This window comes from Melanerpes formicivorus, unplaced genomic scaffold (assembly GCF_026170545.1).
Source record: "Melanerpes formicivorus ecotype bairdi unplaced genomic scaffold, bMelFor1.0.p_v2 SCAF_54, whole genome shotgun sequence".
NCBI classification, from domain to species: Eukaryota; Metazoa; Chordata; class Aves; order Piciformes; family Picidae; genus Melanerpes; species Melanerpes formicivorus.
The window spans coordinates 575,571-603,162 of NW_027142406.1; the positions used below are offsets into that span (position 1 = coordinate 575,571).

A 27,592-nucleotide genomic window follows, 5' to 3' on the forward strand; every position below is an offset into this window, starting at 1 on the left:
CATCTTACTCAATTAGGAGTCTCAATAACTGACTTTGAGCCAAATAAATTATCCTCTCAGGCCATGTATGGACTGCAGGCAATTGGTTGAGTTATCTCTCTGTACTAGTAATAAATGCATTTAGCTTAATCTGGGTAATTAAAATAAATCTTTTTTTTTTTTAAATGATGATTTTGTAATTAGGTACTTCAAGGTCTAGATTATCTACACAGCAAGTGCAAGATCATTCATACGGATATAAAACCAGAAAACATTTTGATGTGTGTGGATGATGCCTATGTTCGTAGAATGGCTGCTGAAGCTACCGAGTGGCAGAAAGCTGGTGCACCTCCTCCCTCTGGCTCAGCAGGTACAGTAGTGAAGTTCCATCAGTATACTAGTGCAAATAATATTTTGTCTAATGAAAATGTTTCAAACAGTCGTGTGGAAAATGCACGTCTAGTTAATTCTTATTAACTGGAAGTTACCAGGGAAATGCTCAGCTTTGCATGTTCAAATTTTCAAAGTACCCAGATACAGAAAAAGATATGTTGGTATAAACTTACTTTCCTCACACCTCACAAGCTTTAAGGGCAGGGGTTTAGCTACAATGGAGCCTTGCATCTATTAATATTGATGATACTTAATGGTCTTGCATAAATTACACATCTAGTTCCGCTACAAGTTCATCAGCGTCCTTGTGAAATTCTTCTTGTCAGTTATAACTTAGGCTCAGAAGGCCATGAATAGTCTTGAGAGTCTTTAGTTTTTCACCTTTGAAAATGAAATTGATTGTATCTGTCTGAATTAATGATAAGCCCTTCTCCCTAGCACTGTATGTGAAATGTTTTGTGTTAAACTTGCAAAGAGTTTAGCTGGGAACTGTACATGATGTTTAGCTAAAAGAAACTAAGGTAACTACTGTTCACAGCGATCAGTAAGGACAAGAGGATGTGTTCTTCAGTACCATGGTGGCTATTTATTTGCTAGTCAAGCACATCAGCTACAGACAGTGGAGAAATAGTAACATTAAAATACCTATGTAATACTGTCAGAAAATACAGATTGAAACCTATGAGGTACAATAGAAATACCTGCTATATCAGGAACAAACACTGTGGTCAAAATCCATGAATATTTCATTGTATTTTGGATGTTAAGAAGCAAAATCTTACAAATTGTGAATATATTGCATTGAATTTTACATAATGTGTAATCATATAGTTAAAGACTGTATGCTATTTGTGTGGGAAGTAACTTAGTTTTTTCCATGAGACATTATATTGCTTCCAGACATGAAAGTACATAAAATTATAAAGAACATATTGATGGAGATTTTATCACACTTGGTTCTTAATAAGTTGTAGTTAAATCTGTGCCTTTCCAACACAGGATCTGAAGATGAGCTTTCTTTACAGCAGTTTGAGTAGGTTCTGCATAATTTCTCTGTTTAGAGCAGTGATGATATTCAAGTTCAAGAATCTTTTTGAAAACTTCGCCCTTTCAGGGACGTACAAGCAGTTTCCCCCCTGAACTTAGCAGCACTAGCTGAACCTGTAAAAGAACCCTGAAGTCTCAGCCTTCTCTGTTACTTATTTTGCATTTGTTAATTGTCATATTCCTGTGTGTCTGAAGAAGTTTGTGAGAGGTTCTCCTCCCCCATTGAGTGCCTCTTTCTCGCTTCCTCTGTGCCTCTATCTCCCACATTTGCTTATTTCTGTTGGGTTTGATTATATGGGGGTCGTGGCTGGTGCATTTTCACAGTTAGTAATCTCATCAGATATAGTCATTGATGATACCTTTCTGAGAGATGCTTAAGAGGAGGCGAAGGTGCTTTTTCTATGGTGGCGTGCTTTTTGCTGTAGGCACTTCTTCATGCCTCCAGTTCTAGCTGTCAAACTACCTTGCTTCATAATAAAGGCAACGAATATTTTACTTTTCTACCGAGTGCCACACAATAGTCTTGGTTGATATTCCGTGTACTATTTAAAATTTATCTATACCTTCTTAGGCAGCTGATTTAATATATTTAATCTTTGGCAACTTCTCAGTAATTTAGTGTGTCTGTCCACTCTTCACTGATTCAAACTTTCCTTTCTGACTTCCTTTACCTCTCCACTAACGACGGCAGAGTGAACAGATATTGATGCTAGCTAGCTCCTCCCAATTCTAGAGGCACTAATGGGGACATTAAATGTTTTCAGGCAGCAGATATTTGTGAAGACTAAAAAAATCTGGCTAAAAATAATGAAAGTTACTACTTGAATGAAGACTATTTTTGCATAATTTTGACTATTTCCTCATTTTATAGACTTCTTTTAATAAAAATACACATATAATTTATTTTTCTTCTTCTTTGTAGTGAGTACAGCTCCACAACAAAAGCCTGTAAGTATTGTGATGTAGTTCATATGTTTTCTGTGTTTCTGTAGGTATTATCTAGTAGACTGCTGGTAGCCTCTACTCTTTTTAAAAGATCTTTGAATAAAGCTTTTATCTTTCAAAGAGCACTTTTCGTAGGGTGTCTTTGGCTGTACATGTTTTAAGCACTCTGATTCTCTGATGGAAACTACCACAGACTTTATGGTTCCATGGTTGGGTCACAGACCACTAAGCATTGCCATTTGCATCTCAAGGAATAATCCATTGTGTTTAGATCCTGACAAAAATGGGGGCATGCACTAAATATCATGTCTTGTATGTAGCTTAAGGACATCCAGACCTTAAAGGGGAGGGATTTTGAGTTTTGAAAGATCTGCTTTCCATGTGAATATAACACGTAACTTCTGATAATTAAGAATACCTTTGGTCCAGCCTGCTTTCTCCATCTCTGTGTACAGAATATGTATCCTTTCAATGGGCACACAAAATAGATGGCAGTTAATAGGATTGTCAAATTAACTGTTTTGTTCTTTTGAAGATAACAGGATTGACAGATAAGCCTTTGAGGAAACCATATTTCATTCTGTTCCTTGTATTTTATTTTTAAATCATATGAGAATTTTTTACTGTGCTAACTAAATAGTGAGTGAAAATTTGATAAATCAAATTTATCAAAGAGTAAAAATAGAAGTCATATTGAGCTAAAATATATAACCTAGTTATTGTACCTGAGTTTGTCAATCCTTACATTACCTAAAATGCAAAACGTTTAGTAATTGCCACCTGTTATTTGTGCCTTATACATTTTGGTTCCAAAGTGAATAAAAATGCTTCCCTCTCACAGGAAGTAGCTGAACAACACAAGAGTTGCTTAAAATCCTTTACCATTTGCAGTCTCTGGCTTTCTCGTATCTTTTTTCCCCAGTATACTTTTGCTGGTCATTACCTACTTTGTATGGAGGGAGATATACTGTATACTTTATATGTAATTAGCAGATAGGATAGCAGACTGTCTTCCACATACAATATAATCTGTTAACCTAGGCTGAAGTTTATTGTGCCTAGTTGAGGTCACAGGAATTTTACTCTGGATGTATTTTGTCCTTGTATCAAATAACTACCCATGTAAGAACAGGTACGACTATGTAAAATTTGTAAAGCATTTTTACTTCATATATGCCTAAATCATTCTTGATTTGAAGTAAAACAGAAAAAGCAATGTATTTTCTGTAGTAATTTTGTTCCATTGTTTTCCATCCATAAGTAATCCCCCTAGAAGCTAATTTAGTGTGGGATGTGTAGAGTTTTTGTCTAGTTTTGCATTCACATTTCAGGTTGGAAAAATATCCAAAAACAAAAAGAAAAAAATGAAGAAAAAGCAGAAGAGACAAGCTGAGCTGTTAGAAAAACGCCTGCAGGAAATAGAAGAACTGGAGCGAGAAGCTGAAAGGAAAAAAATAGAAGAAAATTTAACCTCGGCTGTACCATCAAATGATCAAGAAGAGGAGTACCATGCAGAGGTGAAACTAAAATCAGCTGATATAGAAGAGGTAGTAGATGAAGAACCTGGAAATGATGATGGTTAGTATTAGCTGCTTTTATTGACCTTGAATTTACAGTTTGAGAAGGGAAACTAATTGCAGCATTGCATGAAAAATCTGCAAGCAAAATCACCAAACCGTCCTGGATGATTTAATTTCATTTTCTCTTGTAGCTAAAAGTCATAAATGCAGAGTTTAAAAGTGAAAAATCAAACCTTCAATCGAAGCAAAGAAAAACATCAATAGCAACCCAGCTATCAAATGTCACAAAAGAGAGACAGAAAATTCAACAGAGCAGTCAGTGGTCACACCACATTAATTGGTATAGCTGAGTATCTTGGCAAGGTGGAAGGAAAATAAGACGAATCTGTACTTTGTAACGTTAATGTAGTTAGACTCATCATTGCGTTCTCTCTTTCTTGTTACAGTGCTTGTTTTAGTGATCTATTGCATCTCCTTCAGGAAAATTTTTAAGATGTCTTCTTTAAATTCTTGTTTTGTCCTAGTCTTTTGGAGCATAATTCTTAGGCCCCAGCTCCATTCTGCCTTCCCTGGTTTTCTTCTCAACTTTCTCCAATTCAGATAAAAATCTAACTGATGAAACTGACATTTGGGTTAGTTTTGTTCTGTTCTTACTGCAAATTTTTCTACTTCTGTGATGACTCTGCCATAGATTGAGTTATATATTTGTAAAGCTTCCTTTCAAGATTCATACAGCTTCCCTTCAAACATTTTTCTCTTCTGAATTGTTCTCTCCTGAAGCCTTTCATGTTTTATTTTTTCCAATGTGTTACCGGTTTATTCATTCACCTTTAGTTCTGATTTTAAGGTCTTTGCCTTTTTCAGTGCTATTCACAGTTTCCTTGTGAGATATGTTAGAAGTCAAGGAGTTACTGAGGAGTTAAAAATCATGGTTTGCTAGTTTTAAAATGCTGTATTGATGTATACTCTGATGTGTCGCTTACTGAAATTTTACAGGTGAAGCAGAAGATCAGGATGAAAAAGAAGACACAGAGAAAGAAAACACTGAAAAAGATGATGATGTTGAGCAGGAACTTGTCAATGCTCACCCTACAGACCCTAAGTGGATAGAATCCCCCAAAACAAATGGCCATATTGTGAACGGTCCATTCCTATTGGAGCAGCAAATTGAAGATGAAGATGATGAAGAAGAGGAGTGTCCAAATCCAGAGGAGTATAATCTTGATGAGCCAAATGCAAAGAGTGATTACTCTTATAGCAGCTCCTATGAACAGTTTAACGGTGAATTGCCAAATGGACGTCATAAAATTCCTGAGTCACAGTTCTCTGAATTTTCAGCTTCAGTGTTCTCTGGGGCTCTAGAGTCTGTAGCTTGTGGTTCTGCTGTTTCTGAAGAATCAACTGTAAATGAAAGAGATGAGAGCAGCCCATCTCACGACAGGAGCAGAACAGTTTCAGCTTCAAGCACTGGGGATTTGCCAAAAAGTAAGTGCTCCTCACTGTGGTATATAGTGTGCTTAAAGTCTCTTGGAGCCATAGCTCATATCTGAAGTAGTTGAGTAGAGAGGTTAAACCTTATGTATAATTGGTATCTGGTTTCAGTGACATGTATATGTAGATTTTATTTGGTTTGGGGGCTTTTGGTGAAGATTCATTACCAAGCCCTATAGGTAGGCTCTTGCACTGTTTTCAGTAACACAAAAGGACCTTTCAGTATAGGTAAGAACTCTTATCATATTATATATTTCCTTGACTTTGATTGAAACACCAGGTCTAGCACTTCTCAGTGATGCTGACTTTTTTCAAACCTACAGGTGAAATGTTATAAATATTTTTAGCTTCTGGGTTGGTGCCAAGCGTAGTAATGTCCTGGCCTCCTCCGTGCTTGAGTCTGAAGAGTACCCACTGAAAAGATGCTGTCTATATGCCAGCCCCTGCAGTCAGAGAAGTCTGTGCAGACTAGCCCCAGATGCTCACTTTACTAAGCACTCCCCCAGCTTGGAGAGGGTGGTGGCATATGAGATCAGATGAACCACAGCAAGGGTTGAGTTACAGCTGCAGCGCACTACTAGGAACCCTTTTTTCATTGCCAGCTGATTTAATCTTCTTGGTTTTCTCTGCACTGAACATCGTTCTCATTGAATCATACATACTTAGTACACATACAAAAATCTCTGTTATGATTGTTTTAAATTTAGTATTTCACCTTAGAAATCTTCACAGAATCACAGAATGTTAGGGGTTGAATGGGACCTTAAAAGATCATCCAGTCCAACTCCCCCTGCCAGAGCAGGATCACCACCTATACCAGATCACACAGGAATGCATCCAGGCGGGTTTTGAGTATCTCTAGAGAGGGAGACTCCACAACGCCCCTGGGCAGCCTGTTCCAGTGTTCTCTCACCCTCACAGTGAAAAAATTTTTGCTCATGTTTCCATCAAACTTTCTATGCCTCAATTTCCACCCGTTGGGCATCACCGAGCAGAGCCTGGCTCCATCCTCTTGGCACTCACCCTTTATGTATTTCTAAACATTAATGTGGTCACCCCATAGTCTCTTCCTCTCCAAGCTGAAGAGCCCCAGCTCCCTTAAGTCTGTCCTTGTAAGGAAGATGTTCCACTCCTTTCATCATTTTTGTGTCTCTGTGCTGGACTGTTGCTGAATGGCAACACAACCCTCTGATGTGTCAGCATCGCCACCCAGTTTTGTGTCATCAGCGAAGCTGCTGACAGTGCACTCTGTGATCTCATCCAGGTCATTGATGAAAGTATTGAATAGTACTGGTCCCAGTACTGACCCCTGAGGGACTCCACTAAGTAGAGGCCTCCAACTAGACTCTGTCCCATTGACCACAACTCTGACTTCTTTCCTTCAACCAGTTCCCATCCACCTTATAACGTGATCATCCAGACCACACTTCCTCAGTCTAGCTGCAAGGATGCTGGGGGAGACAGTGTCAAATGCTTTCCTGAAATCACTGCATCCACTGCTCTACCATCATCTATCCACCTGGTTATGTCCACATAAAAGGCTATCAGGTTGGTCAAACATGGCTTCCCCTTGGTAAAACCATGCTGACTGCTCCTAATGACCCTCTTGTCCTTGATATGCCTAAGGACAGCACCAAGGATAAGTTGTTCTATTACTTTTCTGGGGATGGAAGTGAGGCTGACTAGTCTGTAGCTACCTTCTTACCCTTTTTGAAGATTGTAGTGACGTTTTCCTTCCTCCAGTCTCCAGGAACCTCTCCTGTCTGCCATGACTGGCCTCTAGTGTTAGTTTTTCTTGCAGTGTATTTGAAGAAGCCCTTTCTGTTGCCCTTGACCTCCCTTGCAAGGTTGAATTCCAAGGAGGTCTTAGCTTTCCTAGTTGCCTCCATATATCCTCTGACAACAGTCTTATACTCCTCCCACGTGGCCAGCTGCTTCTTCCATGATCTGTAGACTCTTTTCTTCCACTTGAGTTTGTTCAGCAGTTCCCTATTTAACTGTGCAGGTCACTGGCTCCCTTTCTCAATTTCCTACTTGTTGGAATGCTCTGATATTGAGCTAGGAAAAAGGGGTCCTTGAATATTAACCAAATGTCTTGGCCCCCTTTGATTCTAGTACCCTGTCCCATGAGATTTCGGTTAGCAATTGCTTGACAAGACCAAAGTTGGCCCTGCTGCAGTCCAAGGTTGTGATCCTGCTTGATATTCTGTTTCTACCACACAAGATCCTGAACTCCACCATCTCATAATTGCTACAGCCAAGGCCTCCCTCAGCCTTCACTGCTTCAACCAGACTCCTTGCTAGTATCAGGCCCAGAAGTGCTCCTCTCCTAGATGGCTTATCCACCACTTGCATCAAGAAGTTGTGACCAATGCACTGGAACCTTCTGGACTGTGGATGGCTACCTGAGTAGTCCTTCCAGCCAATATCTGAGTAGTTAAAATTCGCCATGAGAACCCAGGCCTGTGAGCATGAGGCTGCTGTCAGCTGCCTGGAGAAGGCCTCATCAACTTCCTCATCCTGATCAGGTGGTCTGTAATAAACACCCATAACAGTGTCAGTCATGCTAGCCTGCCTCTTGATTTGTACCCACAAACTCTCAACTTGCGCCTCATCCACCCCAGACAGAACTCAATACATTCTAGTTGCTCCTTCACAATAAAGAGCAACTCCACCACCGCGTGTTGTTGACCCGTCTTTCCTGAAAAGGACACCACCAGCCATGGCCACATTCCAGTCATGTTTTCTGTCAAAAAGGCAGAACAGGTATCTAAAAATAAAGAGGAGACTCTTAAGTTAGTTTGGTTCTAAAGTATTCTGGTGAATTTTGGGGTTTTAAAGTACCAGTTTTCATGAAAAAGCAAACATGTAGGTTTTGAATAGCTTTTAGAAATAGAGGCAAGAGGGGAAAATTGACTTTCAATTTGGGTTGATGTAAATCTTTTATCTGGTAATGTATTTGTATTACATTTTTAAAAGTAATATTGACGGGTCAGTGCAAATGGGAAAGAGAAAAATAAGTTTATAGTGGCAGGGAAGCATTATTCCCATAGTTTAAGAGCAGGGGATCATGAGATTATATAACCTGAATTCACAGGATCACAGGATATTAGGGGTTGCAAGGAACCTCCAGAGATCGAGTCCAAATTCCCTGCCGGAGCAGGACCATAGAATCTAGCACAGGTTGCACAGGAATGCATCCAAATGGGTCTTGAAAGTCCCTAGAGAAGGAGACTCCACAACCTCTTTGGGGAGCCTGTTCCAGTGCTCTGGGACCCTCACAGTGAAGAAGTTCCTCCTCATGTTGAGGTGGAACCTCCTGTGCTGTAGTTTATAGCCATTGCCCCTGTCTATTAAGGCCAGTAACATTTATGCTTGCTTTGAAACATGCTTCTCAAAAAGATCACTGCTCTGGTTGGGACAAATTAAAGTATATAAAATCTAGCATGGTCAAAGTGTGCTCCACTGGCCAGTACTCAGAATTGTTTCAGAAGAATTGTAGCAAGTTTGGATTTGTCTTTTTGCAGCTTCTAGCTGTTAGTTCTTGTTGTATCTTCTCAGTCATATTTAAAAATTGTGTAATGTGCTTTATTTTTTCATTCATTGATAGTTCTTTTCTGTTCCAAACAGTCCCTCTTTGACCTGTTATTAAAACTCAGCAAGACAAAAGTCTTTGTCATCATAAGGCTTGTTGCTGATGCTCAATTCATTATGAATTTCTGTATTCAGACTGGGTTTGGACATTTAAATTCTGGCTATCAGAACTGCTCATTGAAGATGTGGAGGGTGAAATCTTGATTTCACTGCAAAGAGCTTGATTTTTGCCATTAGATAGCTCTGAGTATTATGTGTAGGTTTTATTTATAGTGCCAGTGGCTAAATGAAAAATTATATGGGTTTCAGGCTTAATAAAGAAAATACTGAGAGACCAAATCTGTAAGTGGGTAGAAGAAAATGAGAGAGCATAGATCACCAAGCCTGCATCAACATTTTCCCAGATGAAGTTACTAAATTTGAATAGAGATGTATTGAAAATTAAAGGAGGGTATATTTCATGGATAAAGACTTTAGAAGAGCAAATCACACACTTTTTTGTTACAGAGTCTGATGGCTGAGGTTATCTGAAGATAAGCAAGAAATATGAAATAAAAAACAACTGAGAAGGGTTGTGTTTCTGGAAAATGTTCAAGATCCAGGCAAATAAGTCTATCTCCTTACAGTCTCCAATCCCTTAAACAATGTACAGGAGGTTCCTAGATGCCTGGTAGCCTCATAATTTGTGCTACTGGCAGTACATAGGCAGAAAGCCTCTTTCTGTTTACCTGGATTGATGTGTAAAATCCTTATGCTTCCAGAGAGTAAAGCCATCATGGGAGCACCTTCTGTCCAAAGCTGTGGAAACAAACCTACTCTATTTATCCTTGGTGTTATTTCATCAGGAGCAATTTACAGATGTTTTGTGCAAAGAAAGGAGAAAGATGTTAAATTCAGCCATAGCTCACTTCTGCAGAAAAGGGGTGGGGGTGGGGGGGTGCAGGGAAGCAAGCTTCACATTAGTAATACTGATGGCATCAATAATAATGTCTGGTTAAACAGTATTAAAACAGATTAAGATACTAAGATCAACTGAGGTGATTCTGCCACTTTGCTCTGGTGAGACCTCACCTGAAGTACTGCGTCCAAATCTGGAGCTCTCAATACAGGAAGGATATGGACCTGATGGAGTGGGTCCAGGGGAGGGTCCTGAAAATGATCGGGGGGCTGGAGCACCTCTGCTATGAGGACAGGCTGAGGAAGTTGGGGGTGTTCAGCCTGCAGAAAAGAAGGCTCTGGAGAGACCTAATAGCAGCCTTCCAGTACCTGAAAGGGGCCTACAAGAAGGATGGAGAGAGACTGTTTCCAAAGGCCTGCAGTGATAGGATGAGCGGCAATGGCTTCAAACTAGAGCTAAGAATGGATTTAGATTGGATGTTAAGAGCAAATTCTGCACCATGAGGGTAGTGCAACACAGGAATAGATTGCCCAAGAAGGTGGTTGTGTCCCCATCCCTGGAGATACTCAAAGTGAGGCTCAACAGGGCTCTGGGCAACCTGATCTAGTTAAGGATGCCCCTGCTTACTGCAGAGTGGTTTGGTCTAGATGACCTTTGGAGGCCCCTTCCAACCCAGACGTTATGTGATTTAGAGTATAGGTAAAAGAATTGCAGGCTGTTCACTGTTTTTATATGGTGCTATTTTTTCCTCTATAATTTTAGTGCTCTTTTCCTGTACAGAAGTACTACACAGCAAGCTTGTACGGGAAGACTTCAATATTAAACTTTCTAGTTGCTGTCTCTTAAGTGTTGGATTTCAACCTTATTCTCTCAGTGGATTTTACTTTTGTGCTTTATATTGGTGGCTTTTTAAAAGTATGAGTCCTCCTGCCCTTTGGACAGATGTTTAAAAAAGGGGGAAAAAAACAGAAATATTTTATTTACTTTAGTCAGGAATGGAAGTGCAGAATTTATTTTCTCAACTAAACTGTCCCAAGAATATATCTTTCATGTGGAGCTCTTGGAGTTGAGTTTCAACATTTTCTGTCTGAGTCTGATTTTGTAAACATAGGTGCTACTTTTTCTTAGAAGCTTTTCTGGCTATTCTAATAACAGTCATTTGGCAGTTTAAGAACACACACAAATTACACTTACATTACACTTGAAATGTGTAAGGGTATTGAGAAACCAAGGTAAGAAATCCTATTTATGTTTCTCCTAACATTCAGCAAATGTTTTTTGATGCCTTCAGTGCATCAAAAAACTGGATAAAGGCAAAAGTGCTTAGAAATCATGAAGAGTGTGCTCAAAATACTAACTGGTCTGCATTTTGCTTGTGTTAGCAAAAACTCGTGCTGCTGACTTACTGGTGAATCCCCTGGACCCAAGAAATGCAGATAAAATTAGAGTTAAAATTGCTGACCTGGGGAATGCTTGCTGGGTGGTAAGTGTAACATCATTTCAGCTATTTACCCTTCGCTATTTAGAATTAATCTTTTTGTTGTTATTTTTTTCGCCCATTAATCTGCTTCTTTCTATTGTAGCATAAACACTTCACAGAAGACATCCAGACAAGACAATATAGATCCATAGAGGTTTTAATAGGAGCAGGTTACAGTACACCTGCTGATATCTGGAGTACAGCGTGTATGGTAAGAGCAATACCATGTGTATTTTACAAGAATAAACCTCCTAAAACCAGTTGCCTTTTCTGATAAGGAAACCTGATGAGGATGATTCTGACATTTTGACACGCAGACGTTATCATAAATTACGTCATAGCTACTGATAATTTCTCCTCTTTATTTCAGTTTCTTAAGAATTCTGATCAAAAGGAAGTATTTTTGAGAACATTTCTAATTTTCATTTGATGCATTTTAAAATTGTAGTCAAAAGCCTGCAAGTTTGGAGGGAAATACTTATTTATATATCTAGGTGTATAGAGATACATATTTTAAATGACACCGTGTAGAAACAGTAATGTGTTTTCTTCCCATCTTCAAAATCTGTGCAGCTCTTTGCTGTGTTTTCCATTCCTTTTTCCTGGGTAAACCAGAAAAATGGTCAAATATTTCAAATGCTTGTCAAGTGCAGTGAAAACATTCATTAAATTCTACTTACAAATAACAGCTTTAGGTTCTAACCTTTGAAGAGAAGGAATTGGTTAGTAAAATACTTGGTAATATTCTGTGGAATTAGTTTTAACATACAGTAAACCCAAAATTACAGATGTTAAAATAAGTTAAAAGCATATAAAAAGTAAAAACTTTAAATTATTCAGCTTTCTGTAGCACTTAGTCTTTTTGTAATATCTCCTTGAAGACAAATATGCTACATGCATCGTCTCCACCACCTCTCCAGGCAGCCCATTCCAATGGCCAGTCACTCCTTCTGTGAATGAAGAGCTTCTTCCTAACATCCAGCCTAAACCTCCCCTGGTGCAGCTTGAGACTGTGTCCTCTTGTTCTGTTGGTGGTTGCCTGGGAGAAGAGACCAACCTCCCCTTAGATAGTTGTAGAGAGCAATAAGGTCTCCCCTGAGCCTCTTCTTGTCCAGGCTAAGCAACCCCAGCTCTGTCAGCCTCCCTTCATAGGGCTTGTGCTTGAGGTCCCTCCCCAGCTTTGTTGCCCTTCTCTGGACACGTTCCAGCAGCTCAACATCTTTCCTAAACTGAGTGGCCCAGAACTGGACACAGTCCTCAAGGCATGGCTTAACCAGTACTGAGTACAGGGGCAGAATGACCTCCCTGCTCCTGCTGGCTACACCGTTCCTGATACAAGTCAGGGTGTCATTGGCCTCTCCTAAGTAACTACAAAATTACTGCAGAGACTTTTTGTTCCTTTTACCTCATACTTTGTAAATCTCTGTTGAACTTGATACCTTTTTATATTACTGAATACCCTGTATTTGTCTTCCTTTAACATTTTACCTATCCTCTGCTGATTTTATATACAGTGTTGAAGCTTATAAACCCACATGTAAAGGGCTTGCTTTTAAAGAAAGGGGGATACTTAACAGCAATATCACACTTAGGAAATAGAGTACTTTTACAGTATTTGGGGTTGTCTAGCATCTTGTATTTTAATTATTTTCTGTTATATAAAGATTACTGCTTTCTTCATGTGAGTTCTTTCTCAAAGTCCAGGAAAAAACACACAAACCAAAACAACAACCCCAACCAAACAACCTCCCTCCCCACCCCTCGAACAAAAGAGACCCACACAAATAAAACCACCAAAACCAAAGCAAACACAAAACCTTAAAAATGAGAAGCATGTGTGCCACTAGGGATATCTTAGTTCAGATTCACAGTTATTTACAAAACGTCAGTATTTTACTGAGGAAATTATATTTCTGCTTTTTGTTGTGTAAGATGCAAAGATGGTTAAGTGTTTGAGGCAAAAACACTGCGATTCAGGCTTCTGCCACAAGTTTGTTTTTCCCCCCTTTAAGAAATGCTGTAGAAGTTTTATAATCTCACAGCACTGACATATGATTATTGAGCTCAGCTGTCATCAGTCTCTCAAGATCACCCCAAAAATTCAGTGTTTCTAAACGCCTCCAGATCTGCTTTCCTATGTGGCTGAGAAAATGGGTCAGAGATGCTCATCCTGTATCACATGGAAAACAGCTCTGAGGTAGGGCTTGCCTTGAAGACCTTAGCAGCTCTTTCTGCACAGGACTTGTAACAGATAAACAGCCAGGGAAAAAATGCCTAATGTCGGAAATACAGACTCCCAATTGATTTATTTAGGCTATCCTTGGAAATTACGATCTGATTCTCTGCAATCCCTAAAAGTAGCCACCTGTGAAGTACTGAAGTGTTTTAATGCCATTGTAGGTCCCACTTGGTTCCTCAAGTTTGTATTCCTTGTCACAAGATTTGGGTCTAGTTGTTTCTTTTGTTGTTATGTGAGTGAATAAGTAGCATAGCAAGCCAGCTGCCTGTGAACTGAAACTTCTCATTTTAAATTATTTGGCATGGTCTGGTTCTTGCACCTCAAACCTCTTCAGATCAGATTTAAAGGGTGAGAGCAAGTGTCTTTAGTACCAGTCCTCTGCTCAGGTCATCTGAATCTCAGAGTCTTTAAGGAGATGGAGAGGGGGGAAAAAAATCCCCAACAGAACATCAACAACAAAAAACAGGGCTGAAAAGAGGACGATGAGTATCTTTGGATGCTGGTCATCAGTGCATGCATGATGTGCTCGGAAGCTAATGAAAGAACTTAGATGTCACTGGGCTTTTCTGGACTACCACAGAATTGTTGGCTTGTTCTGGGCTCAGCAAAGAATGCACCCAAGTGTAAGGTAGGCTATATTTTTTCCCCTCCAGACTGGCTGATTGCTGTCATTTGCCAGTCATTTATAGGTTGGTCTAAGGAAATTGCACAGGGCCCTTTCTTTTAACAATCTGGCTGTTTAAGTGGGATACTCAGCTGTGCTCATGGAATGCTAGACACTGGAAATCTCTCTCCACATTTACTGAATTCTAGAAAATTCTGTTCCCTATTTTAATTCTGCCAGCAGGGAGGTACATCTCTCATTTTCACACACGCACACACACAAAAAGGACTAATTCAGAGCCAGCAGTGCCTTTGACAGAACCGAAACCACCCTTAATCGTCAGGCTGAATGTCTGTGTTTGCAGTACTGAGAGGGTTGTTTTCTGTGGAGCAGAAACTGGTCAGGCACTGCATGATTTAGCACTTCCTAAATCTCAAAACCCATGGAACACAGTCCTCCACTGCTGCTGCCAAGAAATCCTGGCAAGATAAGGGAGTGAGTACTGGCAGAGGGCATCCCTGTGTATTGCTCTTGGAAATGACTGGAAGCACCATGATTCCACTGTTTCTCTCTGTTCATGCTCTTTGTATTGGAGACAAAAAAGGCACCTGGAATGATGAGTCTCATCAGCTGACTTCTGTTGTTCATTATGTACAGTCTTGTTTGCACTGCAGGGAGGAGATGACTACGTCAAAAGAGTAGGACAGTAACAAGGCTGTTTCTAACACTTACCTGAGGTGGCTTTGGCGGTGATGCCTGAAATATTTCTTCATATTATAAGAAATAGCAAATAGGTCATAGCCGTAGATTGGCAGGGAGTCAGACATAGAATCATACTTCCTGGTTATCTACCCAAGGAGAATCCAAAAGATGGGGGTGAGAGGGAGAAGGCAAACAGCTTTCAAAATGAAGGAGATGCTACTACAAGACCAGTAAGCTTAGAGGGGTGGGTTTTATTATGAGTATGTCTGTTCATGTGAGAGAACTCAGGGGAACAGAATGAAGAATGAGCAGATTATAGTAACTTACAATGCTCATTCTGCACCTCCCTCTTGGCAGAATTAACACTTACCTATACCTAAGTGTTTGTAGTTCCATCCCTGATTTACTACTTTGCATGGTGTCCTCTAGCATGGGCTGGAGAAGTATCTGCCCTTATCTACTCTTCCTGTGTTGTAAGTGGGGGGAAAATGATAATATCTCCATGGGATCATGAGTATCCGTGTGTTAGTATGCATGAGTGGCACATACCCAGGGTGTGATGAGAAGCCTCAGTCTGCACAAAAGCAGCATTCTGAGAAAAAAAAGAAAAATAAAAAAATCTGCTTAAGAGAACTTCAAGTCACTATGCACATATTACAGTAGGCTGATACAGTACAGCATGCTGTTACTAATCACTTTACACCCTTTTTGAAGGTGGTGGGTGGACAATCTGAAATACTTTAAATTATTTTCCAAAGAAAATGACTTTCCAAAGCAACCACTCAGTAGGTACATGAATCCAAGATCAGGACACAGCAAATTATAGAAACCTGTTTCCTTTTCAAGCATCCTGTGCATGTCTGTGTTCTGTAGATGTGGCCTTTCTCACCACACACTAACCATGCAAAATGATTTTTATAATCCACCCATTGCTTGGCTCTTCAGAAGGAAATGTCCATGGGAGAACAAACTGTCTGCTGGCAGGTATAGCTCAAAATGCCTTTTGTTCTTCTTCCCATGCTCCCAGTTACCTGTGGAACAATATTCTTAAAATTAAGCCTATTTTTAAAGCAATTACAGTCTTCTCATTCACAGCTCTTCATTTCATCTGGTGCAGAGAAACTCAGGCTAAGTGCTGGATCTCATCTGTCAGAATAATAATTTTGGCCTGTAGCTCATTGTCCTTTTTCAGCTGGGGCTTTGTAAGAGAAATTTAGAGAGGCTAATGCAGTCCAAGTGAATTGTTCTTCCAGTCATCTCCCAGACAGCTTTCCCTAGGCATGCATCCATTTTCAGTCACCAGATTGAGTACACAGCTGTCACACAATGAAAATGTAGCTATTTCCAACTGTGTGATTAGGCATGGATCCATAATACATGGTAGTGATGCCAACAGCTTTGTGGTAGGTTCCTATAGAATCACATGACAGGAAAGGAATCATAGCCTCTGCAGAGCCTACAAAAGCAGCTGTGTGACCATTTATATGAAAGGTTCTCCATCTGCAGATGGAGAAAAGCAGTCTAGACTGTTTTTCTGCAGTAACCTTCACAAAGTGGGAAGTAGCAGTTGCCAATGCAGTCAGTATGGATGGATGATTGTCTTCGGCTTTCATGCCATATGTTGAACGTGCTGTAACACATTTGTTACCTCCATATAATAATTAAACCACTGATTTATGGTGAGGTAAATGTCAGCATTAAGTGAGAAAGATTATGGCATTTCAAAGTCAGAGCTTATGTCAAGAAGCTAGTTTTTATAAATGATTGCAGTCAAAGTAAGTAAATATGGTTCATCTGTATTTGTGGCATCATAGGAATCATAGGCACATTTAGGTTGAAAGACATCTCTGGTAGCCCGCCTCCTGCTCGAACCAGGTTTAATGTCAAGATGAAGTTACTCAGAGCCTTGTGCAGCTGGGGGATACATTTCTGTCAGAATGGCATTGCCACTGGGCAGCCTGTCTCAGTGTTCAGCCAGTCTCAGTGAAGAACTTTTTTCCTCAAGTATGGTTAGAATTTCTTGTCTAGCTGCTTATGTCTGTTCTCTGTCCTTTCCTTGGGAAGTCTGTATCCTGCTTTGTTACTGCCTTTCAGGCAGTGGAGTGCTGCAATTAAATCCCCTCTTCTGCCTTGCTTCAGCATGAACAAACACAACCCCCTTAGCCTCTCCTGCACCCTCTGCTTAGTCCACTAACATCTTGGAGGTACTCCCTGATCTTTCTTCAGTTTAAGTACTTGCTTATACATGAAGTCCTTCAGCTATATATTACTATTTTTTTTGGTAAGCTGTAAAATGAAAATTGTCAAAGCTTAGGGTAGAACAAGAAAAAGGTGAGTGACTGTTCATTAGTGACTTCATAGGAGCTACAGAAATACCAGCAAGGGTCATTATTGCTTTCTTGGCTCCTCTGTGCGATGGCAATGAACTATTCTGGCTGTAACCCACTTGGATAGCTCTGCAGTTCAAAGCTTGCAAATGCCAAGTTCCCATAAATAGGCTAAATTTACAGGTGATTTAACAAGTCCAGGTTATGAATTGGAACAGAAAAGTGTGTTTTCAGGAGACAAATGCTTTGTAGTAAACACTAATGGAGTGAAATCCCTTCCTAGAACTGTGCCATGAAGTTCCATCTGGTCTTTGGAATTCTTTTGTGGATTGGATATTTTCCCTGGTCTTGGAGGTGGAGTTTGAGGTTTCAGCCACCTGGAAAAGAATTAAAATCCTGTGGCTGCTTGGGCAATTGGCAATACAGAGCAGAAAGAGAATAGTTTAACCAATTAAGACAGATGAACCCATGTTTGCACACAAGTATGGGCTTTCATGGTTATCTCAGCCTTTTGCAGCTTTTAATAGGCATTACACCCTCAAGAGAAACTCACTTTTGTCCTGCCCTAACACAGGGTTAGCATCCCATGGAGGCTTAAGACTTAAGAAGCATCCGGTAAGCTCACCCTGCTTACTAATTTCAAGTAATTAATTACAGTTTCAAATAGATTTATGTTTTTTTATTCTGACTTTGTCTCAATCCCAGACATACTGCCTGACAGATAATTAGCATTCAGACACAGGTGCAGCTCTTTGTTAAAAATATAGAGAAGTGCCCCTTTCTCAGCTTCCTTGGCTTAATGTGTTCAACATGATCAGCAGACAGCACCTAAGCATGTAAAACCATGTTTAACGTCACCTTACACCGATGCCCTCCTCACACACCCTGTGCCCATCTGTTCAGATGGAGGCCATTTGCTGCCTCCCACCACCAAGGACTGGTGCTGGATGTCACACCACAACCGAAATACTCCCTGGTCAGCCAGTGGAGCCCCAGGGATTGCTGGGTGGGGGGACTGCAGTCGCACGACCCTCATCCATCTCCTCCGTTCATCCTGGCTTGAGTGGGCAGAAGTGCCTGGGATCTGGCTGTGCTGTCTACTGCCAAACTTGAGCCTCTGGAGCTGACAGGGTGTGCTTGGGCGTGGGCGTGAAGCTCTCTTACCAGCCCCCAGGTAAGTTGCCTCTTCCCAGTCTCAGATGAAGTTGTAGGCATTGAGATGTGGCTGTTAATTCCCTCTAGGTTATGAGGTAGTTGTGATGTTTTGCTGGCATCTTGAGATGAAGAACATAGTTTCTGAAATGCCCATAAGTGTGTCTGTTGTGTTGTAGGCTTTTGAGCTAGCAACGGGAGATTATTTGTTTGAGCCACACTCCGGTGAAGACTATTCCAGAGATGAAGGTATGAATCTTTTGAGTGCTAGCTTCTAGGTATTTTCACACTCCTTAAATTTTCAGTGAGGTTTTGTATTTGAGTGAACTGTTCATACATGGTTGTTTTCAGAATATAAATACAATTTTTTTCTTTTTAGTTTTAAGTTCCACCACTAGCAGTGGGTGGGCAAAAACTCCCTTCTGCAGATATGCACCTACTTAACACCTGCCTGAAGGAATTAAACTGCCCTTCCTGTAAGATTGCATATGTGTGGAAACCTGACTGAGAATAACAGCTTTTTAGTTTAGGAAAGAAACTTTATGAATTTGAACTGTATAATCTTTTCCTCTTGATAAGAGTGGCACTGGAATAATGTTTACATTGTGTATTTTTAGTTCAGTGAGGCAATTACTAATTTTATTTATGTTTTATTTTTAAATCAGAATTAACTCCTGCTTCCATCTGTGTATCTGTCCATTTTCATGCTTGTTTGCTTGTAAATACACTTTGCAGTGGTAATGTGGGCATCATTCCTTGTTCTAAATGCTACTAATGATGCCAGAGCTCTGCTGATCCCGGAAACCTCTGCATGGATTTGCTGCAAACGTTGATTTAAAACTATATCTGATTTTTTACTAATTCCAGTTTCTTTCCTCTTCTTTTTTATCCCATCCTTTCCCTGTCCCTTCCACTCCCGTATCCTTTTTTTCTCTCCCTCATAGACCATATAGCACACATCATAGAGCTGCTAGGCAATATCCCAAGGCACTTTGCTCTATCTGGAAAATATTCTCGGGAATTCTTCAATCGCAGAGGTAGTACCTCTTCTTTTTGAAAGGTGCCATGATGCAGACAGAAGTGGAATTGCTGTTACTGGTTGTAGCATGTCCCACTGAGAAGCATTTCCTGAAATCACACAGCAAAAAACTATTTTTGAGACACAAAATACACAGGAATTACCTGACAATTTGTTTTCTTAGCCAAATATTCTGGAAAATAACTATTGGTACCTTTCCAATAACACAGCAAAACTTGTTTCTGGCAGCTGATACTCAGATGTTGCTTTGAGAAGAGAGTTTTGCTGAAAGCATCTTTCCAAATCAGCCAATGTGCAGTGTGCACCTGCCCTTTTTGCGCCCCCCACCAGGATCAATCTATTTCTGTCTGTACCAGGCCGGTGTTAGTGTGTGCATGCAATGTACTGATTAAACTGTTGTATGTTTCTGTTTTGCTGGCAATGTTCTCCAATGCAGACCACATAGCATTGATCATTGAACTGCTGGGAAAAATCCCTCGAAAATACGCTATGTTGGGGAAATATTCCAAGGAGTTTTTCACCAAAAAAGGTAACGGTATTTCTGCAACACTAATTTAAAAGCCTAATGCTATCCCAAAGGAGAGTCTGTTAATTTATGGGTACTGAAGAAATAGAGCCATTTAAATGGAACCCTGTTACAAAAGAAGAACTTGGGTGTAAACTTGGCTTACTGAGAAAAGCCACGATTTGCAGTGTTCACTACTTCATTTAAAATTCATTTTGGCATGGACTTAACAGTGTGGATATTCAGAAGCGTCTGTGTGAATCTATTGTCCAGTGTCTGTGTAAGTGTAAGGAATCAAAGTGGTGCGGTTTGCAACGTGATGGAAAATCATCTCTTGGCTACTCTTGATCATATATAGTGTCTCGCATATGCTACTGATAGGGGATAATGCAGATGGGAAGGGAATAGATGGGCAGTGGGCACACAGCTGCATGCAGTCAGTCCTCACACTGATAAGCTCCCTGAAGACAGAATGCAGGAAAGGTGGCTCAGTGACACAGTGATGAAAGCTGCTTTGTGGTGTTCCCAACTACTGAAATAGCCAAGTGCCACAGCCATAAGCAATGACTTGGCTGTGTTTGGTGCTGTACCAATGTGTGGCTCCACCCCCTAAGATGAAAGCCCTTGTCCATTGCCACATGAAAGTAACTAACCTGAGCAAGTGCACTGGGCCTTACAGTTCTTGTAGGTTGCCTTGGCTCAGGCTGCTCCTTAAGACATGTGAGGGAAGTGATGATGCTTCAAAGTGGGGTTTTCTTGACCCCTCCATGTACAAGACAGCACTGTGTTGTATCAAGGGACAGGGTGTGTCAGGAGCATCTTTCACTGAAAAGTGTTGCTGTTGTCCTCCCGGACCTGAAACTTCAGTGACATTCCTCAGAGGCACAGCATCTGCTGTGGCTCATGGCTCTGGGTGGCATTTAAGCACTTAAAAAACCTTGGTTTGCCCACCACACATAGTGTCAGTGGTGCGGGTGTGCTGTGGAGGCTTAAGGAGACTAAATCCCACCCATTTTACTGAAAAGGGTCTCAAATGCAGGCTTAAGGTGCATTTTCAGATCACAGCAGTCTCAGGAAATCAGGAATGCTTTGTGGAATAAAAAGAGGTGGTGGTTTTCCTGCTCGCTTATTTGAGATTGTTTTTTCATTAGATTGGGCAGCAGATCCCCTTTGCCTTTGGCCTGGCCACCTCTCTTGTGCCCCCGTGAGGCACTCGGTGTGATGGGCTGGCAGGGAACGAGAGGCTTCAGAGTTGGCCGGGAAACCACTGCACTTTGTACTACCTACCTGCTTGTGGCCTGAGCGTTTGAGATGAGAGGACATGCAGCGTACAGACCTGAGGCTCTTCCAGAAATTGCACACTGCGGTGTAAAGCTGGACCTAGAAATCTAATTGCAGGCTCCTGTTTTGTAACATCAGCCTTGGGTGAAAATCAAGAAATCACGATTTGGGTGTTGTTCCTGTCTATAAACAAGTTCAGTCTCTGTGTGGAGCTTTAAACATTTCAGTGGTTCTGCTGAATTCACAGGCACAAAAGGGAAGGTGTCACTGAGTTTACAGGATTGAGTTCCCTCTTCCCAGGAACTGCCTGAAGTTAGTGATACTCAAATAAGAGGGTGCATTGAGAAAAGGAAAAGCAGTTTTAAGTTGTTTCTTAGGCACAGTAACAAAAATGGTCACAGTTTTTATAGGGTCCCACCTCGACTGAGCCCAGTAACAACTCCAGAGTCCTCTTCTCCATTACCTTCATGCTATTTGTAAAAATGATTAATATGTTGTGGAACTAAAACTTAAACCCTTTTGTTTTTCTTCCCTAGATCATAGCTCCTTTTTTTCTTCTGGTATTTGATAGCCCCATCTCCTTTTGAGTTAAGCCTGTGCAAGATCTGGGCTGGGTACTGGCTTTGCTCACTGAAGTTTTATCAAGGAATCATAGAGTGTTTTAAGTTGGAAAGTACCTTTAAAGGTCATCTAGTCCACCCCCCTGCAGTTAATAGGGACACAGAATCATAGAATATACTGGGTTGGAAGGGTCCTCGAGAGGTCATCTAGTCCCCAAACCCCTCAACAAGCAGGGACATGCCCCGCTAGATCAGGTCACTCAGCTCTGACCTTAAATTTTTCCAGAGATGGGGCATCTACCACCTCTCTGGGCGACCTGTTCATGTTCCATCACCCTCATTGTGAAAAAAAAGTCATCCTTAATATCTCCCCTCTTTAAGTTTAAAACCATCACTCTTATCACACTAGGCCCTGCAAAAATAGACTGTTCCCATCTTTCTTCTAGGCCCCCTTTAAGTACTGAAAGACTTCATAAGGTCTCCCTGGAGCCTTCTCCAGGCATTGCTGCTTGTTTAGCATTGTGGAAGGGGAGGACAGAGCACTCTTCCACATCCCTCACTTCCATCTACTGTACCATGGGGCCTCACCAGCAGTTCTTGCGTTAGTTCTCACAAGCATGCTCTCAACATAGAATCATAGAGTCTCAGAATTGTCAGGGTTGAAAGGGACCTCAAGGATCATCTAGTTCCACTCCCCCTGCCATGGACAGGGACACCCCACATTAGATCAGGTTGCTCAGAGCCACATCCAGCCTGGCCTTAAAAACCTCCAGGGATGAGGCTTTTACCGCCTCCTTGGGCAACCTATTCCGGTGTCTCACCACCCTCACGGTGAAGAATTTCTTCCTAACATCCAATCTGAATCTACTCATTTCTGTTTCATTCCCCTTAGTCCTATTGTTACCAGACACCCTAAAAAGTCCCTCCCCAGCTTTCTTGTAGCTCCCTTCAGATACTGGAAGGCCACAATAAGATGTCCTCAGAGCCTTCTCTTCTCCAGACTGAACAGCCCCAACTCTTTCTGCCTTCATAGGAGAGGCGCTCCAGCCCTCTGATCATCCTCATGACATAGTAGGAGATTGTACCCCACTGCTGCTTCCTCAGTCCTTCGTTTCCTCTCATTTCTACTGTTTGATAACCGAGCCTTCTCTTGCCTGGTGACACGTCTTACATTTGTCTTTGACAGATTTCATAGACTGGCTCTGCGTTTCCTTATTGCAGTCAGCAGAGAATGCTTTAAATAGCATCTCCCACCCCACAGGTCCTTCAGAAATTTCATTAGCAATTTCCACCTGACTTTAACATTCCTTTGTTCAGAAGATCTCTCACTAGATAGTTTGCCACCTGTTCTTAGTCATCACCGATAAACACTTTGGAAACCTATCTGAGTTTTCAGCAGTTAAATTTCAGAGTTACACAATGTTTTTAAAAGGCTGAGAATGAGCCTGGAATGAAGGCACTGCTCTGAGATGTGCTGTCCGTTCTGTACCTGCAGACCTGGGACGGTGTGGGCCTAAAGCAGAGCCTTTGTTGGTTTGACTTGCGGGTACTGGTGTGGCAAGCCGTGCTGTAAATGTACAAAGCTCTGCTCTCATTGTGCTCTGTCTCAGCACCCCTCCTACCCTGCGAGCTGGGAAAGGAGCAGCTGTGGGCAGCACATCTTACTCTGCATTACCAGCAGGAGTCTTCTCTTTCTCTTGCAACTGATCAACAATTTGCACAGCCTCTCTTTTGGGGTCTCTGTGATAGCACCTGGAAAGCTGCTTTTTTTCAAGTGTAGCACCCTGCTGAGAAGGTCCTGCTGTGGCCTGAGGTAGCAGGAACCTGTTCTGCTGGGCGTGGGACACTTTTAATCCATTAATATCATTCAGATGCTCATGAAGAGATTAGTCGTCTTCTGCCCTGGAAGTTCTGGATCCAGAGAGATGTACAGAAACTCAGACCTGTGAGCTGACATCTGATGGCAATTTATGGGCAACAAATACGAACAGAGACAACAAATCAGGTTGCCAAACCACTTCACTCTGTGTGCCCCCTGTATTAGATGGCATAGTGTGCTCATGAAGCTATGGGCGAGTCATGTTTACCTTCCAGAACTGGCTGAGAAATTACCACCTTCATCAGCAGTGCAGAGGACATTGCAGTCTCTGCTGGGGTCTCTGAGGTGTGGAAACTGTGTGGCTCAGATGTATGCCTGGAAAGTGGGGAGACGGCAGCCAGAAGAGTCTTTCTTAGCCATCATGTGAGATACCCTGTAGGTAGACCCGAATTGCTGGTTTGAGTGGCAGAAGAGTTCTAGTCTCTTTCATTAGTTTTGGTCTGAAACACATTGCCAAGTTGGCCAAATCCTGCAGCTGCTGCCACCACTTGGGTTGGTGGTTGGTTGAAGGAGATGTTGGCAGCAGCAGGTCCTTCCTTCTCAGGAAGGATTCAGCCAAAGTGTGACTTGGGGACATTGGCCTGGGAGATGGTGGTGTGCTTGGCTCGGTATGGGAGGAGTCACTGCTCCCTGCTGGCAAATGCCACAATCTCCACCTTAAGATTGGAGCAGTTTTTACAAAGTTTGGGGGTTTTGGCCCGTGGTATCCTTTGTTCACATTGTGAGCTGGTGTGTGAGCGAGCCAGTCCTTTGTGTGCAGGAAGCAGAATGAAGACAGCAGGAAAAATTAGAACTGGTGCTGGAGTGGAGTCCAGGTGAAACATACAGCTTGCCGTAGGAATGATTTCTTGGGTTTGACATTGGACTTGTAACTCTTTGGTGACCTCAAGCAAGCTTGCCATGTGCTGCCCTTCCTAACAATTCTCAGCCTTGTCAAGGTGCTGTGAATGCAGAGTGGGAGAAAAACCAAAAACGGGTTGGTCACTGATGGGGGTAGAGAGGCATTTTCCTAATGCCAGTAATATTTCTGTTTGCAGGAGAGCTCCGACACATTACCAAGCTGAAACCTTGGAGTCTTTTTGATGTGCTTGTGGAGAAGTATGGTTGGCCTCATGAAGATGCTGCACAGTTTACAGATTTCCTGATCCCCATGCTAGAAATGGTCCCAGAGAAACGTGCTTCAGCTGGAGAATGCCTCAGGCATCCATGGCTGAATTCTTAGCAGAATCTCCCAGCCGTACAAAAAAGCCAGCGACCACTTCCCAGTGCATCGGACCTAAACGGTGACTGTCACAAATTCTTTAGCAGGATCACACGTGAGCTGGCTTCAATCCTCTCAGACCTTTATTTTGCTTGAGGTACTGTTTGACATTTTGCTTTTGTGCACTGTGTTCTTGGGGAAGGGTAGTCTTTCTTTTTGTCTTCAGCAAGTAGTTTACTCACCCACTTTCTTTACTGTGTCTTTTAAGCATTGTTTCTTGTGTTGTGTGGCATTCAGCTGTCAGATTTTTGAACAAAGGAAACCTACCCCTATGTGTTTTGGCAAGTTTTGTAACTATTTATGAGAAGAAAAAAAAATAAAATATTTTACCTGATGCATATTATATAATTTACAAGTGTAAGAAATTTATGGAGTCAGAACTGAGTTATGGTGAGGAACTGTACCATTTTTCTCTTCTGGCAAAGGGATGTCACTCCTGTACTATAGTGTATGTAAATGCACCTGTAAATGTTTATTGCCATTTCAATATGGGACTGGGGACTCAATTTCAGAGTAAAAGCGACTTAAGTTTTAGAGAGCTTTATAGCAAATCAATTGCATGTAGTGGACTTAAAACTGCTTTAAGGAATTGCGCAAACTTTCTACTCTGCAGCAGTTCCTGTTCATTGGATTTTAAACAAAGTGGCTCTGGTTTACAGGATTTCATTCCCCAAAACGGCACTTTAAAGGAAGGCTAGACTTCTTTCTAATAAAGTATGCATTAACATTTAGCATTCCCTTTCAGAACTTTTGCCTATTTTAAGTGCTTTTAAGAAAAGAAACAAATAGCAATTTCCCTTACGATGTGATAGTGAAGACATGGTACCATATGGTGTTGCCTTTTTATAAGCACTCTCAGTTGTACTATACAATAAGAGGAAAAAAACAATTTAAAGTTGAGCATGAGAACCACCCTCTGTGTAGAATTGCTGATCTTTCACACAAGTGTGCTTGGCACCAGTTAAGGAAGGATAGAGCTGCAAATCTTTACTGTGCAGTGGGTGCAGTGATGCAAGGATGGATCATGCTCATTCCATTCATAGCTTTACATGTTTCTAAAACAAATTGCACTAAGCTTTATTCTTTCCCATTACTAGGCAGACGATTACCTGTTGTAAGTTGCACGCAGCAATTAGGTGTTTCCTAGGAAAATAAAAAGCAAGCTGCATAGGATGAAGCTCATAGGCAATACACATTGTAGAATGTACAGTACAGAGGTGTGTTTGGGCCTCTTCTAGAAGTCAGTGGGATGAATGTAAGCTTATTTCTGATCTTCGTGTAACTACGGTGCCACTTTTTTTTTTCCTTGACTTTGTCTATATGAAATTTATTCACATGCCTTTGCAATAACTAGATTGTGAGAAGATAGCCCCATGCTGTAACAATAACCAGTTGTTTGAGGTGCTTGCAGTTGTCTAATTAAAGTGTTTTGTTTTTTCAGACAGTGTGCTGGTCATTGGAATCTTTGCTAGCCCTGACTCCTGGTCTGGTGGGGTGGAGGGGTGGGAGCTGGTTTATGCAGGACAAAGTAAAAAGCAGCTTTCTGTAATTGTAAAATATGTCACCGGGTGTACATCAGAGCATCCTGAAGAGTAACGTGGCACCAGGGGTGGTGTGGCAGTGGTTGCTACGTGAAACATGATAAAACTGAACAAGAATGTTTCCTACCCAGTGTTTAACTACTCTGAGAAAGCCAATGATGACCCCATTCCCAAGAGGCTGGTGCAGCCACTCCTCCAAAAAGAAGCTGCAAAGCCACCACAGAGTGGGGGACACATGCATCAGTCAGAAACTTGTGTCCACATGCTGAGGCCACCACCAGCAGCTGGGTTTCAGGACTGCACGTCCTCACCCTCCACACCCTGAGTGCTTCATGCTGGAACTGCTACATGGACAACGCTGGTGAAGACAGTGGCACAGCAGACTCCAGAGCTACAGGTAAAAATTACGTTCAGCTTCTTACCTGGCCTAGCCCGTGGTAGGCTGTAGTTGCTGCAACTAATCAGAAGCCTCAATCCATGAATATACTAGCACTTGAATGCCCTGCCAGCTGAAATACAAAGTAACCATGTGCTATCTCTGCCCTCTGCTTGGCCCATGAGAATACTGCAGAACTTAAGGACCATGTGTAGTACAGCGCATCAGCTCCTTGTTCTGTTCCAAGAGCTCACCATGTGCAGCACGTATTTATTATCTGAGCTGATGTGAGGACCTGCTGCATAGGAGAACAAAAGGGGATCTCAGGATGAGAGCTGAACAGTGGGCTACAGGTGATCCAGGTGTTTCCCAAGATCAGTACCTGAGCAGATCTGACTAAGAGTGGGATGGGTTTTTTACTGCTACTGATGGCCTAATCATACAATTAGTAAAGTTGTAAAAGTCCTCTAAATGCAGTAAGTCCATCTTATTCTACTTCATGCTAGTATAAAATCTCATGCATTCTGTAGAGCATGTGCTTTGCACAGGCAGGAGTCATTCAGAAAGTATTTCTAGTGTGCTATTTTTACTGTAGTTTATTCTTTTTAATAATTAGAGGGGAAAAATTACCATTTAAAAATGCCCAAATTATTTTCTACATGTAGAAAAGAATTGCCACTTTTTTTCAGTAAGTAGAAACAGCCACTTCACATCACATCCCATTTCAGGTTTGCTTCTCTGATTCAGGGCTGGAGTCATCAAGCATAGTCCTGTTAGGT

The 27,592-nt window shown here is 41.5% G+C and overlaps 1 protein-coding gene across 5 annotated transcripts in view; it reads left to right on the top strand.

Moving 5' to 3' along the window:
* The window catches only part of SRPK2 (SRSF protein kinase 2), a 152,113-nt gene extending 125,777 nt beyond the window's left edge, over nt 1-26,336 (top strand). For 3 of the 5 annotated variants that reach the window (XM_068160889.1, XM_068160891.1, XM_068160890.1), the window contains 10 exons: nt 184-349; nt 2,342-2,367; nt 3,696-3,942; nt 4,881-5,369; nt 11,250-11,350; nt 11,451-11,558; nt 18,551-18,620; nt 19,316-19,408; nt 19,847-19,939; nt 24,673-26,336. In XM_068160889.1, the coding sequence (XP_068016990.1) occupies nt 184-349; nt 2,342-2,367; nt 3,696-3,942; nt 4,881-5,369; nt 11,250-11,350; nt 11,451-11,558; nt 18,551-18,620; nt 19,316-19,408; nt 19,847-19,939; nt 24,673-24,857 (1,578 nt within the window). In that variant the 3' untranslated portion in view covers nt 24,858-26,336. The remainder of the gene's footprint in view (nt 1-183; nt 350-2,341; nt 2,368-3,695; nt 3,943-4,880; nt 5,370-11,249; nt 11,351-11,450; nt 11,559-18,550; nt 18,621-19,315; nt 19,409-19,846; nt 19,940-24,672) is intronic. The other 2 variants (XM_068160893.1, XM_068160892.1) reach the window with 2 other exon arrangements.
* The last annotated feature ends 1,256 nt before the right edge of the window (nt 26,337-27,592 follow it).